We start from the raw sequence: 17,219 nt of genomic DNA on the forward strand, positions 1-17,219 counted from the left end.
ATTCATTCAGTTGTGCCAGTCCTGCTTCATCACATGCAAAAAATGATTTTTAAAGTTCTTTATAACTACTTATTTATAACTACTACTGATTTTTATAACTACCTTTATAATTACTTAAAAACATTTTATAAATACTAAACATTATGTATGTTAAAACTCTTGTTAATCCAGGATCTTTACATAGCAGAAAAGGTTTTTAAAAGTTCATCTGAACTTGTTTTTTTAAAAGACTTTCTCAATCAATAATGTTTTCTATTTTTTGGTTGATTGTCTGTTTAAAGCTCTCTCTTTGACTTGCTCAGGTATTCATTTTTTGTTTTGTTTATTTGTTTTGTATTAATTTCAATTCTTTCCCAAGTTGTGATGTTCTTCCCATCGCGCTAGACTACATAAATTATTTTTAATGCTTGCTATCTGTTTTGGAATCTCTTCTCCCGCTCTAAAAAGCATGATACCTGCTGAAAGGGGTTCCTGATTTTGCATAAGAATTTGGCAGTCAGAATTCCCGGAAGGAGCGGTGGAGTTTTGCGGTGCGGGGCAATCCAAGACTTCTCACACACACTTTAAATCAGATATGCTTGCAGGCCTGACCAAACAAATAAAGTAAGGCTTCATATTCCATCCAAATGCAGCTTTGTCTCTCACTTTGAAATCAGTTATGCAAATTTCCAGAGGTTGACCTCCTGCCACTAACACACTTTGTTACGAGAGCAGAGATGTTAGACTCCACTTGATCCTTTTAAGTGTGCTGTGTTATGAGGGCAGAGTATCTCTCCTGCTCTTTTGTTTTTTGTGCTCTTGTTTTCGGTATAAATGTTTGTCATGCTGCCTGTGTTTCAGGGTAAATAAAAGCCTAAGGTTGAAATCAGAAAAAGTGTTTGTTTGTTTATTTGAACATCATACCCATTGTTCTATTAATGAGCAAAACAGCACAGACAAAATGCTCTTTTTCCCCCCTTTTTTTTAATGACATTTCACATGGTTATATTTTAACAGCTTTAAAAACGTTCATCATTTGTTAATGTGAAAGGTTTGTACTTATTTCCAGTTTGCAGGAGAATCTGATTCAACTCATATTGATTGTAGGAAAACCAACAAAACCCCAAACAACCAAATTTAATGTGTAAGTTACATTTTCAGCTTACATCATTAAAAAAAATATTTCCATGCAAACTTTTCTGTTTTTGGTTGTCCTGACAAACTAACAAACACATGCTGATGATCTTTTATTTGATATCCTGTGGAAACGTTCCTTTTCTTGTGCATTTCTTCAGCATTTGTAGTAAACAAGTAATGAAAAAAATGTAAAAACTGCTTTAGTGTGCAATTGTTTATACATCCAGACTTACTTTTTGTGCTTTTAAAGTTTTAAAGTCAAATAGATTTTAAGCATAAGTATCTTCATTTGGAATAAAAAGGTCAGTTTAGCTGCAAAACAGAGAGCAGATGCCTTCTAACAGCTGTAAAAGCTGTACTGGTTGAGTGGCTTTCATTTGGTTGTTCTAGCAGTTTCATCTTTATCGCCATCTCAAAGTCATTGGTCCCCTTCCCAACTTTATTAAGCTGCTTTTATCCAGTCAGCAGTATCTGGGAATAGATTGTGGCACACGGGGGGATTTTAGTGCTTAGCGTAAGGAACACCATGGGAATGTGGATTTTCACTGTTAAGAAAAATCAGTTGGCAATCCATCACCATCAGATCAGGTTACACTGACATGCAGGTTCTCCTCTACTGGTCATTGATTCCACGAAAGGACAGTTTTCTGTCAGTAGGTGTTTATTGTCTTTTTTTTCTGCTCTCATCTTTTTAAGCTGTGTATGTTTGGATTACGGAGTATGGGTACATGCCAAAAAACAAACAAAAAAGATGGATATGCTGTCATATAGGAAGTAGTACTCCAAAACCTTTTATTCATATTAAAAACACCACGTAGCACACTTTACAAATTAATTTTGTACAATAAAAGTTATGCTAACAAACCAGTGATAGTGTATGCGGATCCACAACATATAACAATTACCCCACATGTTCAACACCACAAGACTGGAAAAAAAAGTTCTATTTTTTTTCCCCCAGCATAGACAAACAGTCTGCTTTCACTTTTGTTTGTTCTGTTACCTTAGCAAAAAGGCATTGTTGACAAAAGTGTAATTTAACTACTCCAATAAATGTGCTGTCTCTGCGTTGTGAGGGGGATTTTATCGGAGAATCAGATAGCGGCGTGGAATAGCCTGGAGTCAGCAGATCAGATCTGGGATCTGCTAACAATGAATAAGATCTGAAAGAGCTCCAGTTGGAGTAAAAGCTGACGCAGGATCTGATAGTGAGGAAAACTGCGCTTCCACGGAGTCTCGATCCAAGGCTGACTCAGCTGTTCCTGTGGGAATCCAAGAGTTTTTGACTCTGCTGTCACACGCTTTAGTGATCTCAACTGTCTCTGTCAGCGCAAACATACTTTTTTCACCCACCAGGTGAAGCTTCCTCTCAACAGTCTCTTCAAACAGCTTTCCTCCCCATCACGTCTTCTTAAACTTCTGTACCGTCACGCTGATAGATTATTCCCGCTGAGCTCAGGGATGGATAGAAATGCCCGCTGGAACCGCTGTACTGGCTGAGGATGGGACTGGAGTAGCCTAGAGATGAGTGGTTGGGTGAAGAAGTGAGCACAGGTGGGGGCGGCACCTGTGGCACCCACTCTGGCCCACTTGGGTTGGGGGAGTAACTGTTAAAGCTCCCCGGCTGTGTGGATCTATGAGAACCATCTAAGGGAAGGTTGATCTGCAGCGGCCGGTTTAACCCGTCACCCCCGACCTCATTTGTTGCTCCAGCAGAAACTGTAGACATCTCAGATAAAAAGCTGCTCAGGCAAGGTGTGGGACCTGACAATGAGGGGGAGGGAATCCTGTCTGAGGTTGGAGACATGTTCAGGGCTGGGTGCTTGGGGCTTCCCCTTTCACTGTCACCCGACTCTGGAGCACCTGAACCACCATCGCCGCCAGAGAGGGAATCAGACTTTCTTTTCCTTTTGCGACGGAAGTTTCCGTTGTCGAACATCTTTTCACAGTTTGGGTCAAGCGTCCAGTAGTTGCCTTTGCCTGTTGAATGAGAGTTATTTTAAAACATGCAATTCTTTAGTTAAATATATTTCAAACAGAAATGAAACTTTATTAAAAGGGAAAATTGAAAGAAACACAAAATATCTGAAGGTTGTACCTGGATCGTCCTCGTCTCGGGGTACTTTTTTGAAGCAGTCATTGAGTGAGAGATTGTGTCTGATGGAGTTCTGCCAGCCGGCTTTACTTTTGTTGTAGAAAGGGAAGTTGTCAGCCACATACTGGTAAATCTGACTGAGTGTCAATCTCTTGTCTGGTGCTCCATGGATGGCCATGGCAATGAGAGCAGAGTACGAGTATGGGGGCCTGACCAGCTTCATCAGATCTTCTTGTGAGGGGAGAGAAAACCAGCTCAGTTCTCCTCCTGGGCCTCCAGGACCAGCTGGACCCAGATAAGGTCTCTGCATACCGTAGTGCTGAGGGACAAACGGTGGACCGGGATTACCAGGAGGTCCAGTAGTGGGAAGGTAGGACGAAGAGTTGATCCCAGAACTGTTGAACCACAGGTATGGATTTGGTGGAGAGTTGGCGTAGTCGGCCAGTTCGTAGGAAGTTGGATTTGTGCGCTGAGGACTTGGCAGTGATGGAGGCGTGTAGTAACAGTCACCGTACAAGCTGAGCTCGGGGGGCTCCTGACCCAGGTTTGGGAACTGTGGGCCACAGCGAGGAGGAGACTGGCTCTGAGTCTCAAATGAAGACATTGTTAAACTTCTTCTCACCTCTCAAATAGTCCTCAACTTTTATCGTCCTTCCTTTTTAAGGCAAATTCTTGACAATTTTATGGTTTTCTTGTCTGTTAGTCCGTCGTGGGCGTCTTAGCGTTCATTCATCCAGGCGTCTCTAAACTACAAACGGAGTGTCTTTTCCACTCCTCTCTTGAATGTTTGCCCTTGCTCTATGTCAGGATGTCACCTGTCACACCTGCTTTATGCCTTCCCTTAGAAACGCCCCCTGTCAAATTTTGATTGGCTGCTTTCTCAGGTGAGAATAGTCTTTGCTTTTTCTCCCCTTTTTTTCCTCTTGTCAGCTTGTTCTGTCCCCCGAGGGCTTTTGTTCGCTGTCATCTTAATAGTTTTCCACTTTAACCTGTCAGTTTAGCATAAGCTCATCGCATTTTGGAACAATTCAGTTGCTAGATTTTTATGTTGCGATGCACATTGAAAATAAAGATTTTGTTTGTTTGTTTGTTTTTAAATAATCAGTCAAACAAAGAAAACCAAATAGTTATTTCTTCTTCTTTTGACGGTTATGAATCAAACTTTGACCGGAAAATTTCTGAGGCCATCACAGAAAATAGAAAAGCACCGTATAAGTGTACTGTACGCCATTTACCACTTTACCATGCATTTGTATATAATAATACAGAATACATACATTTTATTCTTCTGACATCCTGTAAATATCGTAAACTTATCTTGTTTTACTGTACTGTCTGTTATTTTTGTTTCCTTATAAGCAAATTAATGACACTTTATACTTTTTTACGCAAATTTTAAAATGGAACTTTAGGTTTAAAATACAACTTTATGTTAACATTTGCTCCTCTGACTTTTCAACTACGTTGAAATAACAAAGTACAGACACCTTTCTAAAAATAGGTTACATTTTCCACAGCTTTAGGGGACTAAACAATGTTTTATCATTGTTTCTGTATTATGTATCACATAAAAAACAAACAAAAACACTATACTTTATTGTTGTCCATGTTATTGTCAGTTAACCCAATAGCTTTCAAGTTGTGGACATTCCAGGCATTACTTTTTATATAAAAGGCTTTACACTGAATACCAAGTGTTCCTTTTAATTTCTAATAGTAAAAAAAATAAAAAAAATAAAAAAAATAAAAAATAAAAACTTTCATATGTCTTAACCATTTTTAAGGTTAAATTATTAAGCGAAGCGTGCAATGGCTGGTGTTTTATATTGTCTTATATCACAGTTTTAGTTTTTATTTATTATGACCTTTTTATTCCACCGAAAAATTGCATTGTAAATTTGTTGTACATGTACAATGACAATAAAGATATTTCAATTTTTTTTTTAATTTGAACTTATTTTTTCTGGTCAATCTTAGTTTTTTTGTGTTAAAGGAAAAGTGCTTATTAGAGGAAAAAAAGCTGAGACTATGATTTGTATTTTTTTATATATATATTTTATATTAAAAAAGTTGCGAACCACGGCTGACACTAACGAAAAATCCCACCGTGTAAATTGTCATTGAACGGTTCCAAAGTCATTAGTTCAAATTTCAGAACTTCTCTTCAAAAGCACGAGGCAACATTTCTGCTAACTTGTCGTAAGTATTAATACATTTTGAATATTTATAAAGCTAAAAACACATTGAGAGAGGCTCTGTTATTATTAGTATCATGTTTACATCAAAACAATCCGCTGTTTAACTTAAAAGTTCTACGTTTGCACTTCAGCGGCTAAACTGTTGCTAGCAATAGCATAACCAAAACGTCGCGTGCCAGTCCGTTTGTGACAATAAAACCAACATGAGCGATTCGTCTTCGGCGTCCGAGCTTCCGGGGAGCAACGACGACGTGTTGGAACTGAACAAGAACTTGGAGCGAATGGTTGAAGACACGGAGAACATGTCGGGTAAAGAACAATTTTATTTGGCTGGTGAAACTCTGCTTAGTTAGTACACCAGAGAGTGGAGGAGCCATGTTCTTCTCTGCTGTCCACTTTAGCGCAGCTGACCTGGATGGCTTACGACATGGTGGCTCTGCGGACCAACCCGGAGGAGGGAGCTTCCATGCGGCAGCTGGAGGAGGCATATCAGAGATGCAGAGCTGCAGTTTTTGGGGATTCGGCCCCGGAGCCCGAGGGGGAGACAGACTCTGCCTCCGCGAAACCTACAGAAATGTGATGTGATGTTCAGGAATTGCTCGGACTTTGCTGCATCGTTACAGTCTTGTGTTTTGTTCAAGTTTTAGAATAAACTAATTGCAAATAAAAAGTGTTTCTGGGATTTTTTTTCCATCCTCTGGTAAAACTTTTGGACTATTACAAAACTTTGACAAATGGATAAACTCTTCTGTTGCTTCTTTTACAACTCGTCTAACGTCATGATGTTTTGTTTACGTGTAATTTTTTTATTCCGTAGATGGAAAACTCTGAGCCTGTTTCCTCTTCCTCCACTGATCTGGAGAACATACTGAGAGGGCTGGACACCCTGTCCAACCATATGGAAGAGATGGCGTGCAAGTTTTTCCTTTTTTTGTTCTTCTTTTTAGTTTGTCTTCATTCGCCCACTTCACACCCACACGCTCTTAGGAGGTATCACTCCTCATATCTGCAAGCTGATACTCCTCTCCTAGATTCGAACTGCGATAAGGCTTCAAGTGGACGTTGGACGCTGCAGCTTTTCCTTTTCTTTGTGAGACGTCACTTGTCTGGTGGCGTGATGCTCCGTGACGTTTGTCAGCTTGTGCTTTGGCTGATGTGTAAAAAAACAATTCAATGTAAGGGTGGGGTCAATAACATCCTTCCGATGCGAGGCCGCTGTTATTTACTTTGTCTTTTTTTGCCGCGAGGGACAGTGGTGGATTAGGAGGCTGCTGGAGTCGTCAGCCCTCTGGTCCTACTCGATGAAAACAATCCGCTCCCTTAAATGGCTAAAACCTTCAGACAACCAAACAAGGGAACAAATAAATGGGGTCTAGTGTCAATTAAATTATAAAAAGCTCTCATTTTGTTAGTATTTTGAGCCATAAATGCACCATTTTCTCATTTTTTTTATGAAAATCAAACATTTTTATTAACCTCCCACAGTTTGTTGTGAATTGCATTTAGAATGTATCTGAATTTGTTCATATTTCTGGGTAAATAACTTACCTTTTTATACAGTTAAAGCACAGAAGCACTATAAGTCACACTGACAGGTAGTATTACTTCCGTTTGACACAACAGGAGAGAACAGATCGTGACAGAGGATACTCTGTTTTTTATTTTTTTATTTTCACACAGGTTGTTTTGGTCTTGGGTGTAATAAAAGTTGCTGCGGAGTGGAGGCCGTCGTGACAAAAGCTATTCTGTCTGTTGTGGCAGTGAGAAGCCATCTGAAGCAATGCGATCTGATCGTTTGTGTTGGCCACCCTGACAAGCTGGCACTTCTGGAGAAACCTTTGGAGCCAGCGAGGCAGCAGCAGCACTCAGCCCTGACCCCAAACTGCACTATTTGAGAAAAAGGTAATCCTGTCTGCGAATCGAGTAAAAGAAAAAAAAATGCAACACATTCAAGTAAAAATCTGACTTTTTTAAATAATAAATCATTGTAATTTTACATAAGAGTTGTTGGGAGAGTTGTGACTCAAACTTAAATAGTCTGACATTTAACACAGATGGGTCGCGTTAGCTGGTCAGAGGGGGCAGCAGGTGGGTGGGGGTGATGTTCAGCAGGAGGTGTGTGTGTGAAACTAGAACACAACAACAACGCAGAGACCTAATGACGCAGCGGAGGAACAGTCAGAATCCCGCGCTGGATGCAGTTTGCTGCAGGACATAAACATTTCACTTTAATCTAAGTGAGCACGCTGATTTCTTTTGCTTCTTTGTTTGCAGCATTTTGTTTTCCTTGATGTGCTGGCATCTTTTTATTTTTTATTTTATTCATAATCTTTTTCCTCTAAAAGTTTCAGGAATGCATGTACAACCTCATCAAAGCACTCGCATGTATACAGCTCTTTAAAAATAAACATTCATGTCTGTTTTTGCATAAGACGGAAGAAGAAAGACGCAGCCGATTGCTGACCCCCTTCAAGATGTCTGCAGTTTGACGGATTCCCAGTTTTCCTTTAGACCAGTTTAGTTCCAGAGTCTGGATTTCCATTTTCCCAGTTCTGTATAAAACATATTAAGTATATGTTAATAAAAACAAGTTCCTGGGTTCTAATGATGGTCTGTGTTCTGCTTTTACAACAACACTGCCACCTGCTGTTTGTGTTTTCATCAGGTGTCCTTCAGTAAATTGTGGAAACACTTTCACCTCAGTGTTTTTAACCCTTGTGCCATCCTAGACCCTTTAACATTGGGAGTTGGGTCACCTAGACCCACTAGACAGTGCGCTGAACCTTTTTCTTCAATGATTTGTGAACCTCACTGGTGTCCATGGATTACATGAAATCTTTCCACCTTTATCCACCTTTGTCATGGTAGGGAGAACACGTCAATGTAAGGGTGGGGTCATCTAAGATAGCACAAGGGTTAAGCTGTTTTGGCCTGGAATTGCACTGGTAAACAAGAAGAGACAAAATATGCAGCTATTGGTAAAGTAAATTCATTTTAATGTCGGAATCCTTCTTCCTCCTGGAAATTAAGATCTTATTTCCAGTGGTGCAGGGGAAGATGTATAAAACTTGTCTTCCTGAACAACTCAAAAGCTGAGAGGAAACGTGAGCAGATAAACGATGTCAGTGCTGCCACCTTGTGGTCATTATAAGGTAATACAAAACATCAACATTGTCATGCAGTTCTGTCTTATTTTACTAACTAGCCATGTGACATGAGAGAGGGTACATAAACCCACATGTTCATGTCTGTGTGCACATCAGGACAGCTCTTTTATCTTTGTGGCAGTCCGAAAGTTGGTTTAGATCTTTAAACGCTTCAGGCTGCAGCAGTTTAAGATGTCTCTGTGGTCCTCGTTGCTTTTTTACTAACAGAAGTGTTTCTTTCCCTGTTGGCCACACATCAGTCATTTTTCCTTTTACACATCACTTTTCACTTACAACTCAAATTAACCAGAGGGGTAACAAGACATTTATTTATTTTAACACATATATTCCTTAAATTTTTTACTGTAAACACAGTAGCCCAACTTAAGAAAGTTTCCTAATTTAATAACAAGAAGAATTTAAAAGAGATAGAGGAGTGCCACACCACATGTGGTCACAAAGATGTTTTAAGTTTCTTTTGCCATTAGACTGTTCATCCATTTATTTTCTAAACCTGCCACATCACTATCGGGGTCGTGGGGTTGCCAGATTCTGTCCCAGCTTATGTTGGGTACAGGTTGCCAGTCCGTTGCAGTAATGATATCGAAAACAATGTTTATTGTGTTTAAACCAACCAAGCATTTATTAGAATGCTTTTCCAAAAATGATCTTGTTTTTAGTGTTTTGATCTGCAGACATGCTTTATTTTCTAAAACTCCTTTGACTTTTGTGTCTGTGGAGCTTAATTTTTATTTTAGCATTAAACCTTTCAACCATCTTAAAATTACAGACTTACTAAATGTTTCTTATCTCCTCTTAATCCACCACATGGAGAGAATATATATATATATATGTAATTAGCTTTTGTTGGTTTATTTTACATGAACTTCACAAGATATAAATGACAGCAGCAATATATTTGATATATTCTCGTCTTCTTCCACTTTCGGCTTCTCCCATCAGGGGTCGCCACAGCGAACAAGTCGCATGGTAAATTTTGGCAATGTTTTACGCCGGATGCCCTTCCTGACGCAACCTTCTCAAACCGGGCTTGGAACCGGCAGAGGTAGAGAAGGGAACAGGGAGCAGCCTGGAGTCGAACCCGGGTTTCACGGATGGAAGGCGCCGCAAACCAGCACGAGCTAAACTGACCCCCATTTGATATGTTCTCGTAAATGTACTATTTCTTAAAAAAGTGTAAATGAAGGTGACATCTATGAGATATTACAAACAAATCCAGCCTATTTTGACATAAGATAGTTCTTTATTTCATTCTTGTTCTGCTTTGTAAAATCAAACTTTTTTGAGTCTGTTAATTTTTTGGTTTGCAGAATTAGGGAGGAATTGATGGGGAAAAGGGGTGAAACAGCTGTTTTCAACAGGAAATGATCTTGTTTTTAATAATTCAAACACTGTTCCGCCTCAAAATCTTATATTCTAAGAAAATGAATGCATTACAGATCCAAGGTCATTAGAAGAACAAATAACGTTTGCTCTAAACCACGAATGTTTGACTGTTTTTATGCTGGAAGTTTGTCATATGTTGTCATGTGTTTGTTGTCATATTGTGACTGCACCTCCCCTCATAGTTTGTCCTCAGTTGTGTATCGGGGAGCAGCCTGAGCTGCTTCGGGCCTCCCGGTATCTCACACCCAGGTGACAGAGGAGGGCAGCTGGGAGAAGGGGTGATCAATCATGCTCAGATCCTCACAGACCCTCAGGCCTGTCTGGGAGAATACATAAGTTCCCCTGGGGGGTCCTTGTGGGAGATCCCCCGCTCCCCTTTTTCCTCCTCTGATAAGAGAACACAGCCTCTATGAAAGACCTGACGCTCCTTAATACGCAGTTTTCAGGGGTTTGAATTAGCAGATCTACATTTATTTAAAAAAAAAAAAAGACAGAGAGAGAATGTTTGGGAAATTTTTCAGATTTTAACCGAAACGTTTCAAAAATCACCTAGGAGGAAAACTGAAGTAACTTGTAAAGCATTAATATTGACGCAGAGATGAACATGGAAGGCCTGCAGTGGGGTAAAACCTTCATTAACACACAGCAGGGCAGCATGGGAAATTCACCCTTCCCAACTGTAAACAAAGGTGAGCATGTAGTGGATTTTGGGTTTGTTTTCTCTGTCTCTTTATTGCTTCCCAGTTTATATTAAATTAGGGGTCTACATTTAGAAGAAGAAGAAAAAAAAAGGTGAGCAGAAATTCAAACTAAAGTCTTGAGCTTAACTGACAACATTTGTATGGTTTGCTGCCTTCAAAGTCATGAATTTGGGAGAAGGAGCCTCACAAACCAGCTCCCTTCCATCAAACCCCCTGCAGAGCCCCTCTAAGGAAGGAGCTATCTATCTGACACCACGGCAGATTTATGACACATCCAGCTGAGATGAAGATTTCTGGAGATCCAGGGGGCAGAAGAAGCATAAATACTTCCTTCAGGTCACAGGGTGAGTTTCAAAGTTCCCTGAGACATGGCAATATTCAGAAAACATGCATTTCCCTTTTCAGGAAAACACCATATCGGATCAAATCTATTACTTGTCAGTATTTGCGTTACTCCTTGGGTGTGAGGCAGACTCTGACAGCGCAGCACATTGATGTGGTAATTTTTCCAAAGCTAATTAGTCTCTTTATTCTTAGTATGACTCCAATACACGTTTGACATCAAAGTAACTACAGATCAGCGCTGGATCAACATCTGTGTTTGGTGTTAATCCTGTAATCCCCCCTAAAGTGGATTCAGATCATTGTTATTGTAACTTCTATCATGAGTGAAGGCGTTTTCTAAGGACTGAAATGCAACACACCATTTCCAACAATACTTTTATTTATTTCATTGTAAGACAAAACAAAAAATTTTAATAAATAAAAAGAAATCAACCGATTATAGGAGGAAAGTTGGATATAAAAGGTGCAAAAATAGCAGCAGAAAGCCGTAATCTTTCATCTGGGGGCTCGGTTTCTCCGTCTGAATGCGTCCCCGGCTTCCCTCCTGGCGCACACGTGTTTACTGAGAACCTGCGAGCAGTCCTCACAGTCCACCTTGCAGCACCAGTGGAACTTGCAGTTGCAGCTGCCCGCCACCTCCGTGCGCCTCTCCTCCACCCTGAAGCCGCAGTCGTGGCACAGCCTGCGGCAGCTGCGCCTCTCCGGCGGGGTGGAGCCCGTGCCGTGCTGCGCGCACTCCCGGCCCTCGGTGCCGGGGAGCCCCAAACTGGTGTTCCTCCTGCAGTAGTCAGGCGAGTCCTCCAGGTAGACTAGCTCCGTTTGGGCCACGCCCACCACGGCTCCCCGGTTGTCCGCGCTGTTTCCCGCCCTCATCGTTGTCCTGTCCACGTCCAGTTTTTGCGCTTGGTTGTACTTCAACTTTAGGAAATTCCCAATTTCCCTCAGATCCGACAACTGCGTCCAGCAGGTCTGCACGCTGCAGCTCTCAGACATGCCGTGGCATCTACACATGCGCTTTATTGTTGCCTTTACGGCCTGTTGGAAACTGCAGTTAATCACCGCAAATAACTGAAACAAATATAACTTTTTCAAAACAGACAAAAATAAAAACAAATCACCTGCCGGCCCGCTGCGTTGTTGTGCAGATTGACAGCAGCTCTAGAGTCCTGCCCAGTCTCCTGTGAGTCCACGAACAGTTTGGAAATCCTCTCCCCGAAATCCACGTTATCGCTGCAGCCTCCCCATAACCAGCCCCGACCACCTGATCACGACATCACGCCATGCTGTCATTTAAATAGGCCCCAAACTCATAATGTGACAAACTGATAGTATTTTAACCTGTTTGTCCATTGTTTGGCACGTCACAGCCGCAGTTTTCCAGGTCTCCCAAACTACAGTTCCGCGTCAGAGTAAACATGACCCCCGCCGCACTTATGGCGTGGACGAAAGACGTTTCTTTGGTGGCTACGAATCAAAAACAGTCACCCAACTATAATCACACATAACACAACAGTTTGATCTGGTAATTTGCAGAGAAAAAAATAACGTTTGAAAGAGAAAACTTTTTTTTATCCAATTCCTTATAGGTTTTTATATTATATGAATATTTTCTGTGCACCTGCTCCTGTAAATGTCATATGTCTACATACCAAGTCTCAGTCCTCTCTGCTGCGTTGCGCTGTCAGGACAGTTCCATCTATCCCAGGCAAACTGATGTTTGCACTCCTCTATCCCGATCTGCGTCCCCACCTGCACGCTCTTGGCATAGGTGAGATGCGCCTGCAGAGTTTGAAACGACCATGAGTCGATTTCCTCACTTAAAAGCGCGCAGTCATTGAGCACATTTTCCAAGCATTGGACGTAAAACGGTTCATATAAATGGTACGCTTTATTTACCTTTGGTCCCGTCATTAGAAGGTTACTGGCCACCCTTAAAGCAAAGATAACATGCATTTATTTGATCGTATTAACTTAAACATGAATAATTAAAACTGTGTGCTAAGGATCTTAACTTTATCTTACCAAGCTTGTCCCGGATACATTTTCACCACCATAAAAACAAGCAAAAGTAGGGAATTGGCCATTGTTATCCCAATAAATTCAATAGGAGAACTTTTTTAGTCCTGGTTCGCTTCTTCAATTTTCCTCTTTATCGAATCAGGAACAAATGGAACTCTTGTTATTTGTTTCGGAAGCCACAGAAAGCTGATTGGGTGACTGGTTCTGGAAACGCCTATATGTGCACATCAAAGCATCCTGCCTTTGCCTAAAGGCAGTAAGATGGATGAAGACCAAAATGTTGCCATGGACAAATCTGAAGGAGGCGTTCATACTTTAGAAAAATATTTATTATGTGACATTTTAATTACAGAGAGTAAAATATATCTGACACATTTCAAGCTCAAGAAAAATCCAAAAATTAGACTAGGCAACTTTTGAACTCACAATATGGAGTGCCCCGTGTTCTGTTTTGTTTTTTCTTCAAAAACGTAGCTTGATTAGGAATTAAAAACAGTTTTAGTCAAAATATGAAAGTGCAACAAAAAGTTTTAGATTTGTTTGATAGAAAATAACATTTTATATAAATCCATCATGCTAAAACTCTAGCGTTCAGTTTGTAAAACAGATGAGACTCAGTGCCTTTGCGCACGGTCCCTGCGCTTCGTTTTATTATTGTGTCTCTTTCCCCCTTCTCTGCGCGCGCAGTAATACTTTGTGACCACTTGCATGCATTTTTCGCACCTGACCGTGCAGCACCAGTGAAATTTGCAGTTGCAGCTGCTCACCACTTCAACGCGCTTTTGCACCACTCTGAAGCCGCATTCGTTGCACAAACTCCGGCAGCTTTTCTTCTCCTTCTGGGAGAAGTTCTTATCCCCCTTCGTGCACTCGCGTCCCTCGGTGCCCTGCACTCCCAGGCTTTGGTTCTTGACGCAGTAATTGGGGGAATCCTCCAGGTAAATGAGCTCAGTCTTGGCGATGCGCCGTAAAGTGTGCGCAATGATCCCCCGGTTGACTGCGCTGTTCCCCGCCTTTGCGGGTTTTTTGTCCAGTTCCAGCTTCATTGCCCGCTGGTGTTTCATCTTCAGGTAGTTGCCCACCTCTCTAAAGTCGGCCAGCTGCATCCAGCAAGTCTGGATGCTGCAGCTTCCTGACACGCCGTGACACTTGCACGCTTTCCTCATGGTCGCCTTCACTGCCTGGAAAAACAGGAAAACAGAAGGAACATATAAAATGTTTTACTGGTATATGAGTTTTTTTTAATGAATCAATAAACATGAATTAATATCTTACCAGTCTGCCCGCCTCATTGTTATGCAGGTTGACAGCTGCGCGTGAGTCATGCCCACCCTCCAGCGCGTCCACAAAATGTTTGGAGATCTTCTCTCCAAACTCTACATTGTCACTGCAGCCTCCCCAAATCCACCCTTTTCCCCCTGAACGTTAAAACAGATCAAATATATTCCGTTATTATTTTTTTCCAATCTGCAGTTAAAATAAACCAACAAGACTAACACTGGAGCGCACCTGCTTGACCAATCCTGGAGTCATCACAGCCACAGTTTTCGAAGTCCCCCATGCTGCAGTTCTTGGTGAGCGTGTACATCACTCCCGCGGCGCTGATTGCATGCAGAAAAGACGTCTCTTTTGTGGCTACAGCACATGAAAAGGAAACCAAAAGACTATGGAATATGATTTGGCATGGCAGCTGATGCGTAAAAGCGCACGCCTGAGTGCTACCACATAGTGAAAATGAGGGACTCACCACTTCGAAGGCCGATGTGAGTGGATAATTGCAGTGTTTTCTCTGGACAGTTCCACTTTTCCCAAGCAAATTGATGTTTGCACTCGTGGATTCCCATCCGTGCGCCAACTTGAACGCTGTTGGCATAGGTCAGGAAAGCCTGGATAGGGAACAAAGAGAGCTTTTGGTCTGAGTACCATTTTACTCATAAATAAAATCCAGTCAGAATCTATTTTAAATTACGTACCTTCGGCCCAGTCATCAGAAAGTTATTCACCGACCTGTCAAGAAAAACAAAGTTAGTGCTACAGCCTTATTTAAAATGAATTTGTGATGCTATTTCTATAAATTAAGTTACGTACCAAGAAGAAGTCAAGTGAATGTGCCAGAAAATGTACAGAGTGAGCAGATTAACTATTTCCATGCCAGCTGCATTCCAATGAGGGGCCATGTTTGTCCTATTCCAGATGTGTGTGCCAAGAGAGCTGAAGCCAAATGATGCAGCCTCCCTCCACGCTGATGATACTTATACGGCCTTGCCCCTGCGATCGACAGATTTGTCCTGCAGGTAACGTTTCAACGTGAAAATGCATCTATGACAGCATTAATTGCCACGTCCCCTTGACAAATAGGAGCCGTCGGTGCATAAGTGCACTTCAAAGAAGTGACGCAGACACTTAAACAGCCCCTCATTCATTCACCTGACGTTCCCAGGATCTCATCCTGCACGCTTTTCCCACGAATCTGCAGGAAGACAGTAACGGAACTTTCTGGGCCCCGCAATTTTAAGAAATGCACGTTCCAGTTAAAATAAATCAGACATTATGTAAATGCATCACACAAACTAATAGCATCCCCACAAAAATTGTTGTACCCATCCCTAAATATGCCTCATAAATCCACTCATACAAGAGATTTACATGAATCAAACGATGCATTCCGCCGCGGGCCTTCTTGGGGAAGTTTTCTAGAAATGGTAAAGGTGTCCCAGGGAGACACGGGGACTACAAAGCCTTCAAACTTTTCAGGGTGACCCCATATAGTCATGTAAATAGTGGCTCACACATTGGCGAAATTGGCATCGCCATGATAATAGGATAATAGTTGTTTCCCTGGGAAACAACTTGGTGTGAAAACAGTCTGGAATTTACAAGAGTGTAAACGCATAAGAGCTTTTGTTTGACCCGTTTTACAGCAGTTGTGCCTGATCAGTTGGGTTTATTTCGTCTTGTAGCCACATTAAAATATGTGATGAATTACTTGTATACCTTTTACCCATATCATGATGATTGTGCCATGAAGAGTCACTCAGCAGTTTCAGTATTAGACCCACATCATGGTCTTACAGTGAAATGATGGGAGAAAGTTTGCCAAGCTGCTGATTAACATTTGAGTTTTTAAAACTAAACGGCTTACATGTGTCAAATCCCTTCTAAACCACTCAAAAATCCCTTAAAACAACAATCCACTCAGCGCGCTGAACAATAGGCAGGGCGGCTGGGCGAGGCCCCGACAATGGCGCAGAGCTGAGGGCGAGGATAATCCTTACTAATTAGATATCATCCACATTCATTTTCCTGAAAGGGTGAAACCCATGGCCTTCACTGCAGATCCATTCAGACGAGCTGGAACTTGGGGGAGTCTTCGAGTTTAATTAGCTAATGTGGGGAGACTTTATGATGAGCGTGCGCATCGAAACCCACGCACAAATCACGTTTTTCAAATGTATTTTATTCTCATCACATTGTTTAAAATCCATACATCTCACAAAGAAGACTGATGAAATACTATTGTTGCAGCGTTCATTTCGATTTAGAGACCTAACGTCGTTCCTAATGTCATTAAAGCGCGTGCACACTTCTTAATGAGATGATTTTAAACTAATTTCGGACACATTAAAGAGGCGAGAGTTGATTTATGAGAGGAGGTGAGAGAATGGAGCCTGTTAGAGGCCGGGAGGTGGCGGCTTTCGCAGGCGGAGGAGGAGTGGCAGGAGCGCAGACGCCATCCACCACAGAGCAGCTTCATGGCAGCTCCACCTGAACTCATCAGGTCCCAAAGTAAGACGGTTGTTGGTAAGATCCCACTAACCGTAATGACAAAATATTAGATGATTTATAATGAAATATTCCATTGCTCAAAAAATAGGCATAGAAAATTCATTTAGCTGTCGAGGTCTGAGATAGTTGGCTATATTTTCCAATTATTTACACTGTAAACCCGAATAAGTTCAGTGAACTCAAAATTTTTGAGGAAACAGATTACATAATAATTCTTAAGTTGACTTACTTAAAAAGTATAAGTTATTTGAACTTAAAATCTTAAAAAATAAAAAAAATTAACTAAAAGTAAACAATAACTTTTTATTTAACTAACTTAAAGATTCTTACTTTACTAAACTAGAATATTTTGTTTTTATTGAACCTTAATACATTAGTCAATGAACTAAAAAACTTTAATATATCT

General features: G+C 41.2%; 4 protein-coding genes across 7 annotated transcripts; 1 reads left to right on the forward strand and 3 right to left on the reverse strand.

Annotated features, from left to right (window-relative positions):
* Window positions 1–1,874: 1,874 nt before the first annotated feature.
* foxi3b (forkhead box I3b) lies at window positions 1,875–4,029 on the reverse strand. Its single transcript, XM_023959326.2, has 2 exons — window positions 3,215–4,029; window positions 1,875–3,096 (listed from the first exon to the last, which is right to left on the reverse strand). Exons 1-2 carry the CDS (start codon window positions 3,813–3,815, stop codon window positions 2,528–2,530), a joined length of 1,170 nt encoding a protein of 389 aa, XP_023815094.1. The 5' UTR covers window positions 3,816–4,029; the 3' UTR covers window positions 1,875–2,527.
* Window positions 4,030–5,255: 1,226 nt separating this feature from the next.
* Window positions 5,256–8,014, forward strand: syce3 (synaptonemal complex central element protein 3). Of its 3 annotated transcripts, none has more exons than XM_078953631.1 (6): window positions 5,256–5,410; window positions 5,541–5,718; window positions 5,811–5,985; window positions 6,227–6,399; window positions 7,171–7,311; window positions 7,842–8,014. In XM_078953631.1, the coding sequence occupies exons 2-4, from the start codon at window positions 5,613–5,615 to the stop codon at window positions 6,279–6,281; spliced, it is 336 nt and encodes a 111-aa protein (XP_078809757.1). In that variant the 5' UTR covers window positions 5,256–5,410; window positions 5,541–5,612; the 3' UTR covers window positions 6,282–6,399; window positions 7,171–7,311; window positions 7,842–8,014. The 3 variants fall into 3 exon arrangements, with proteins under 3 accessions (XP_078809757.1, XP_023815095.2, XP_078809756.1); XM_023959327.2 differs by having other exon boundaries at window positions 6,227–6,323; window positions 7,090–7,311; XM_078953630.1 differs by having other exon boundaries at window positions 6,227–6,321.
* A 3,361-nt stretch (window positions 8,015–11,375) lies between these two features.
* LOC101171257 (protein Wnt-8a-like) lies at window positions 11,376–13,231 on the reverse strand. 2 transcript variants are annotated; one of them, XM_078953635.1, is made up of 6 exons: window positions 13,031–13,231; window positions 12,905–12,938; window positions 12,658–12,787; window positions 12,347–12,472; window positions 12,127–12,269; window positions 11,376–12,043 (listed from the first exon to the last, which is right to left on the reverse strand). In XM_078953635.1, exons 1-6 carry the CDS (start codon window positions 13,090–13,092, stop codon window positions 11,504–11,506), a joined length of 1,035 nt encoding a protein of 344 aa, XP_078809761.1. In that variant the 5' UTR covers window positions 13,093–13,231; the 3' UTR covers window positions 11,376–11,503. The 2 variants fall into 2 exon arrangements, with proteins under 2 accessions (XP_078809761.1, XP_023815254.2); XM_023959486.2 differs by having other exon boundaries at window positions 12,658–12,938; window positions 13,031–13,188.
* Window positions 13,232–13,340: 109 nt separating this feature from the next.
* Window positions 13,341–16,961, reverse strand: LOC101171501 (protein Wnt-8a). Its single transcript, XM_004073532.5, has 6 exons — window positions 15,116–16,961; window positions 15,001–15,034; window positions 14,775–14,913; window positions 14,537–14,662; window positions 14,303–14,445; window positions 13,341–14,208 (listed from the first exon to the last, which is right to left on the reverse strand). The coding sequence occupies exons 1-6, from the start codon at window positions 15,202–15,204 to the stop codon at window positions 13,642–13,644; spliced, it is 1,098 nt and encodes a 365-aa protein (XP_004073580.1). The 5' UTR covers window positions 15,205–16,961; the 3' UTR covers window positions 13,341–13,641.
* Window positions 16,962–17,219: the final 258 nt, after the last annotated feature.

The sequence above is a fragment of the Oryzias latipes genome, chromosome 10 (assembly GCF_053564925.1).
Source record: "Oryzias latipes strain Hd-rR chromosome 10, Olatipes_Hd-rR_3.1".
Taxonomy (NCBI): Eukaryota; Metazoa; Chordata; class Actinopteri; order Beloniformes; family Adrianichthyidae; genus Oryzias; species Oryzias latipes.

Bases quoted from the DNA above. Each gene is read 5' to 3' on its own strand.
- foxi3b (XM_023959326.2), bottom strand. From the start codon at position 3,815: ATGTCTTCATTTGAGACTCAGAGCCAGTCTCCTCCTCGCTGTGGCCCA. The intron at 3,097-3,214 runs GTACAACCTTCA...CTCATTCAACAG, and splicing joins CCGAGACGAGGACGATCCAG to GCAAAGGCAACTACTGGACG.
- syce3 (XM_078953631.1), top strand. From the start codon at position 5,613: ATGAGCGATTCGTCTTCGGCGTCCGAGCTTCCGGGGAGCAACGACGAC. The intron at 5,719-5,810 runs GTAAAGAACAAT...TGTCCACTTTAG, and splicing joins AGACACGGAGAACATGTCGG to CGCAGCTGACCTGGATGGCT. The intron at 5,986-6,226 runs GTGATGTGATGT...TTTATTCCGTAG, and splicing joins TCCGCGAAACCTACAGAAAT to ATGGAAAACTCTGAGCCTGT.
- LOC101171257 (XM_023959486.2), bottom strand. From the start codon at position 13,092: ATGGCCAATTCCCTACTTTTGCTTGTTTTTATGGTGGTGAAAATGTAT. The intron at 12,473-12,657 runs GTATGTAGACAT...TTTGATTCGTAG, and splicing joins GCAGAGAGGACTGAGACTTG to CCACCAAAGAAACGTCTTTC. The intron at 12,270-12,346 runs GTTAAAATACTA...TGTCGTGATCAG, and splicing joins GCCAAACAATGGACAAACAG to GTGGTCGGGGCTGGTTATGG.
- LOC101171501 (XM_004073532.5), bottom strand. From the start codon at position 15,204: ATGGCCCCTCATTGGAATGCAGCTGGCATGGAAATAGTTAATCTGCTC. The intron at 14,914-15,000 runs GTACGTAATTTA...TTCCCTATCCAG, and splicing joins TTCTGATGACTGGGCCGAAG to GCTTTCCTGACCTATGCCAA. The intron at 14,209-14,302 runs GTAAGATATTAA...CTGTTTTTCCAG, and splicing joins ACAATGAGGCGGGCAGACTG to GCAGTGAAGGCGACCATGAG.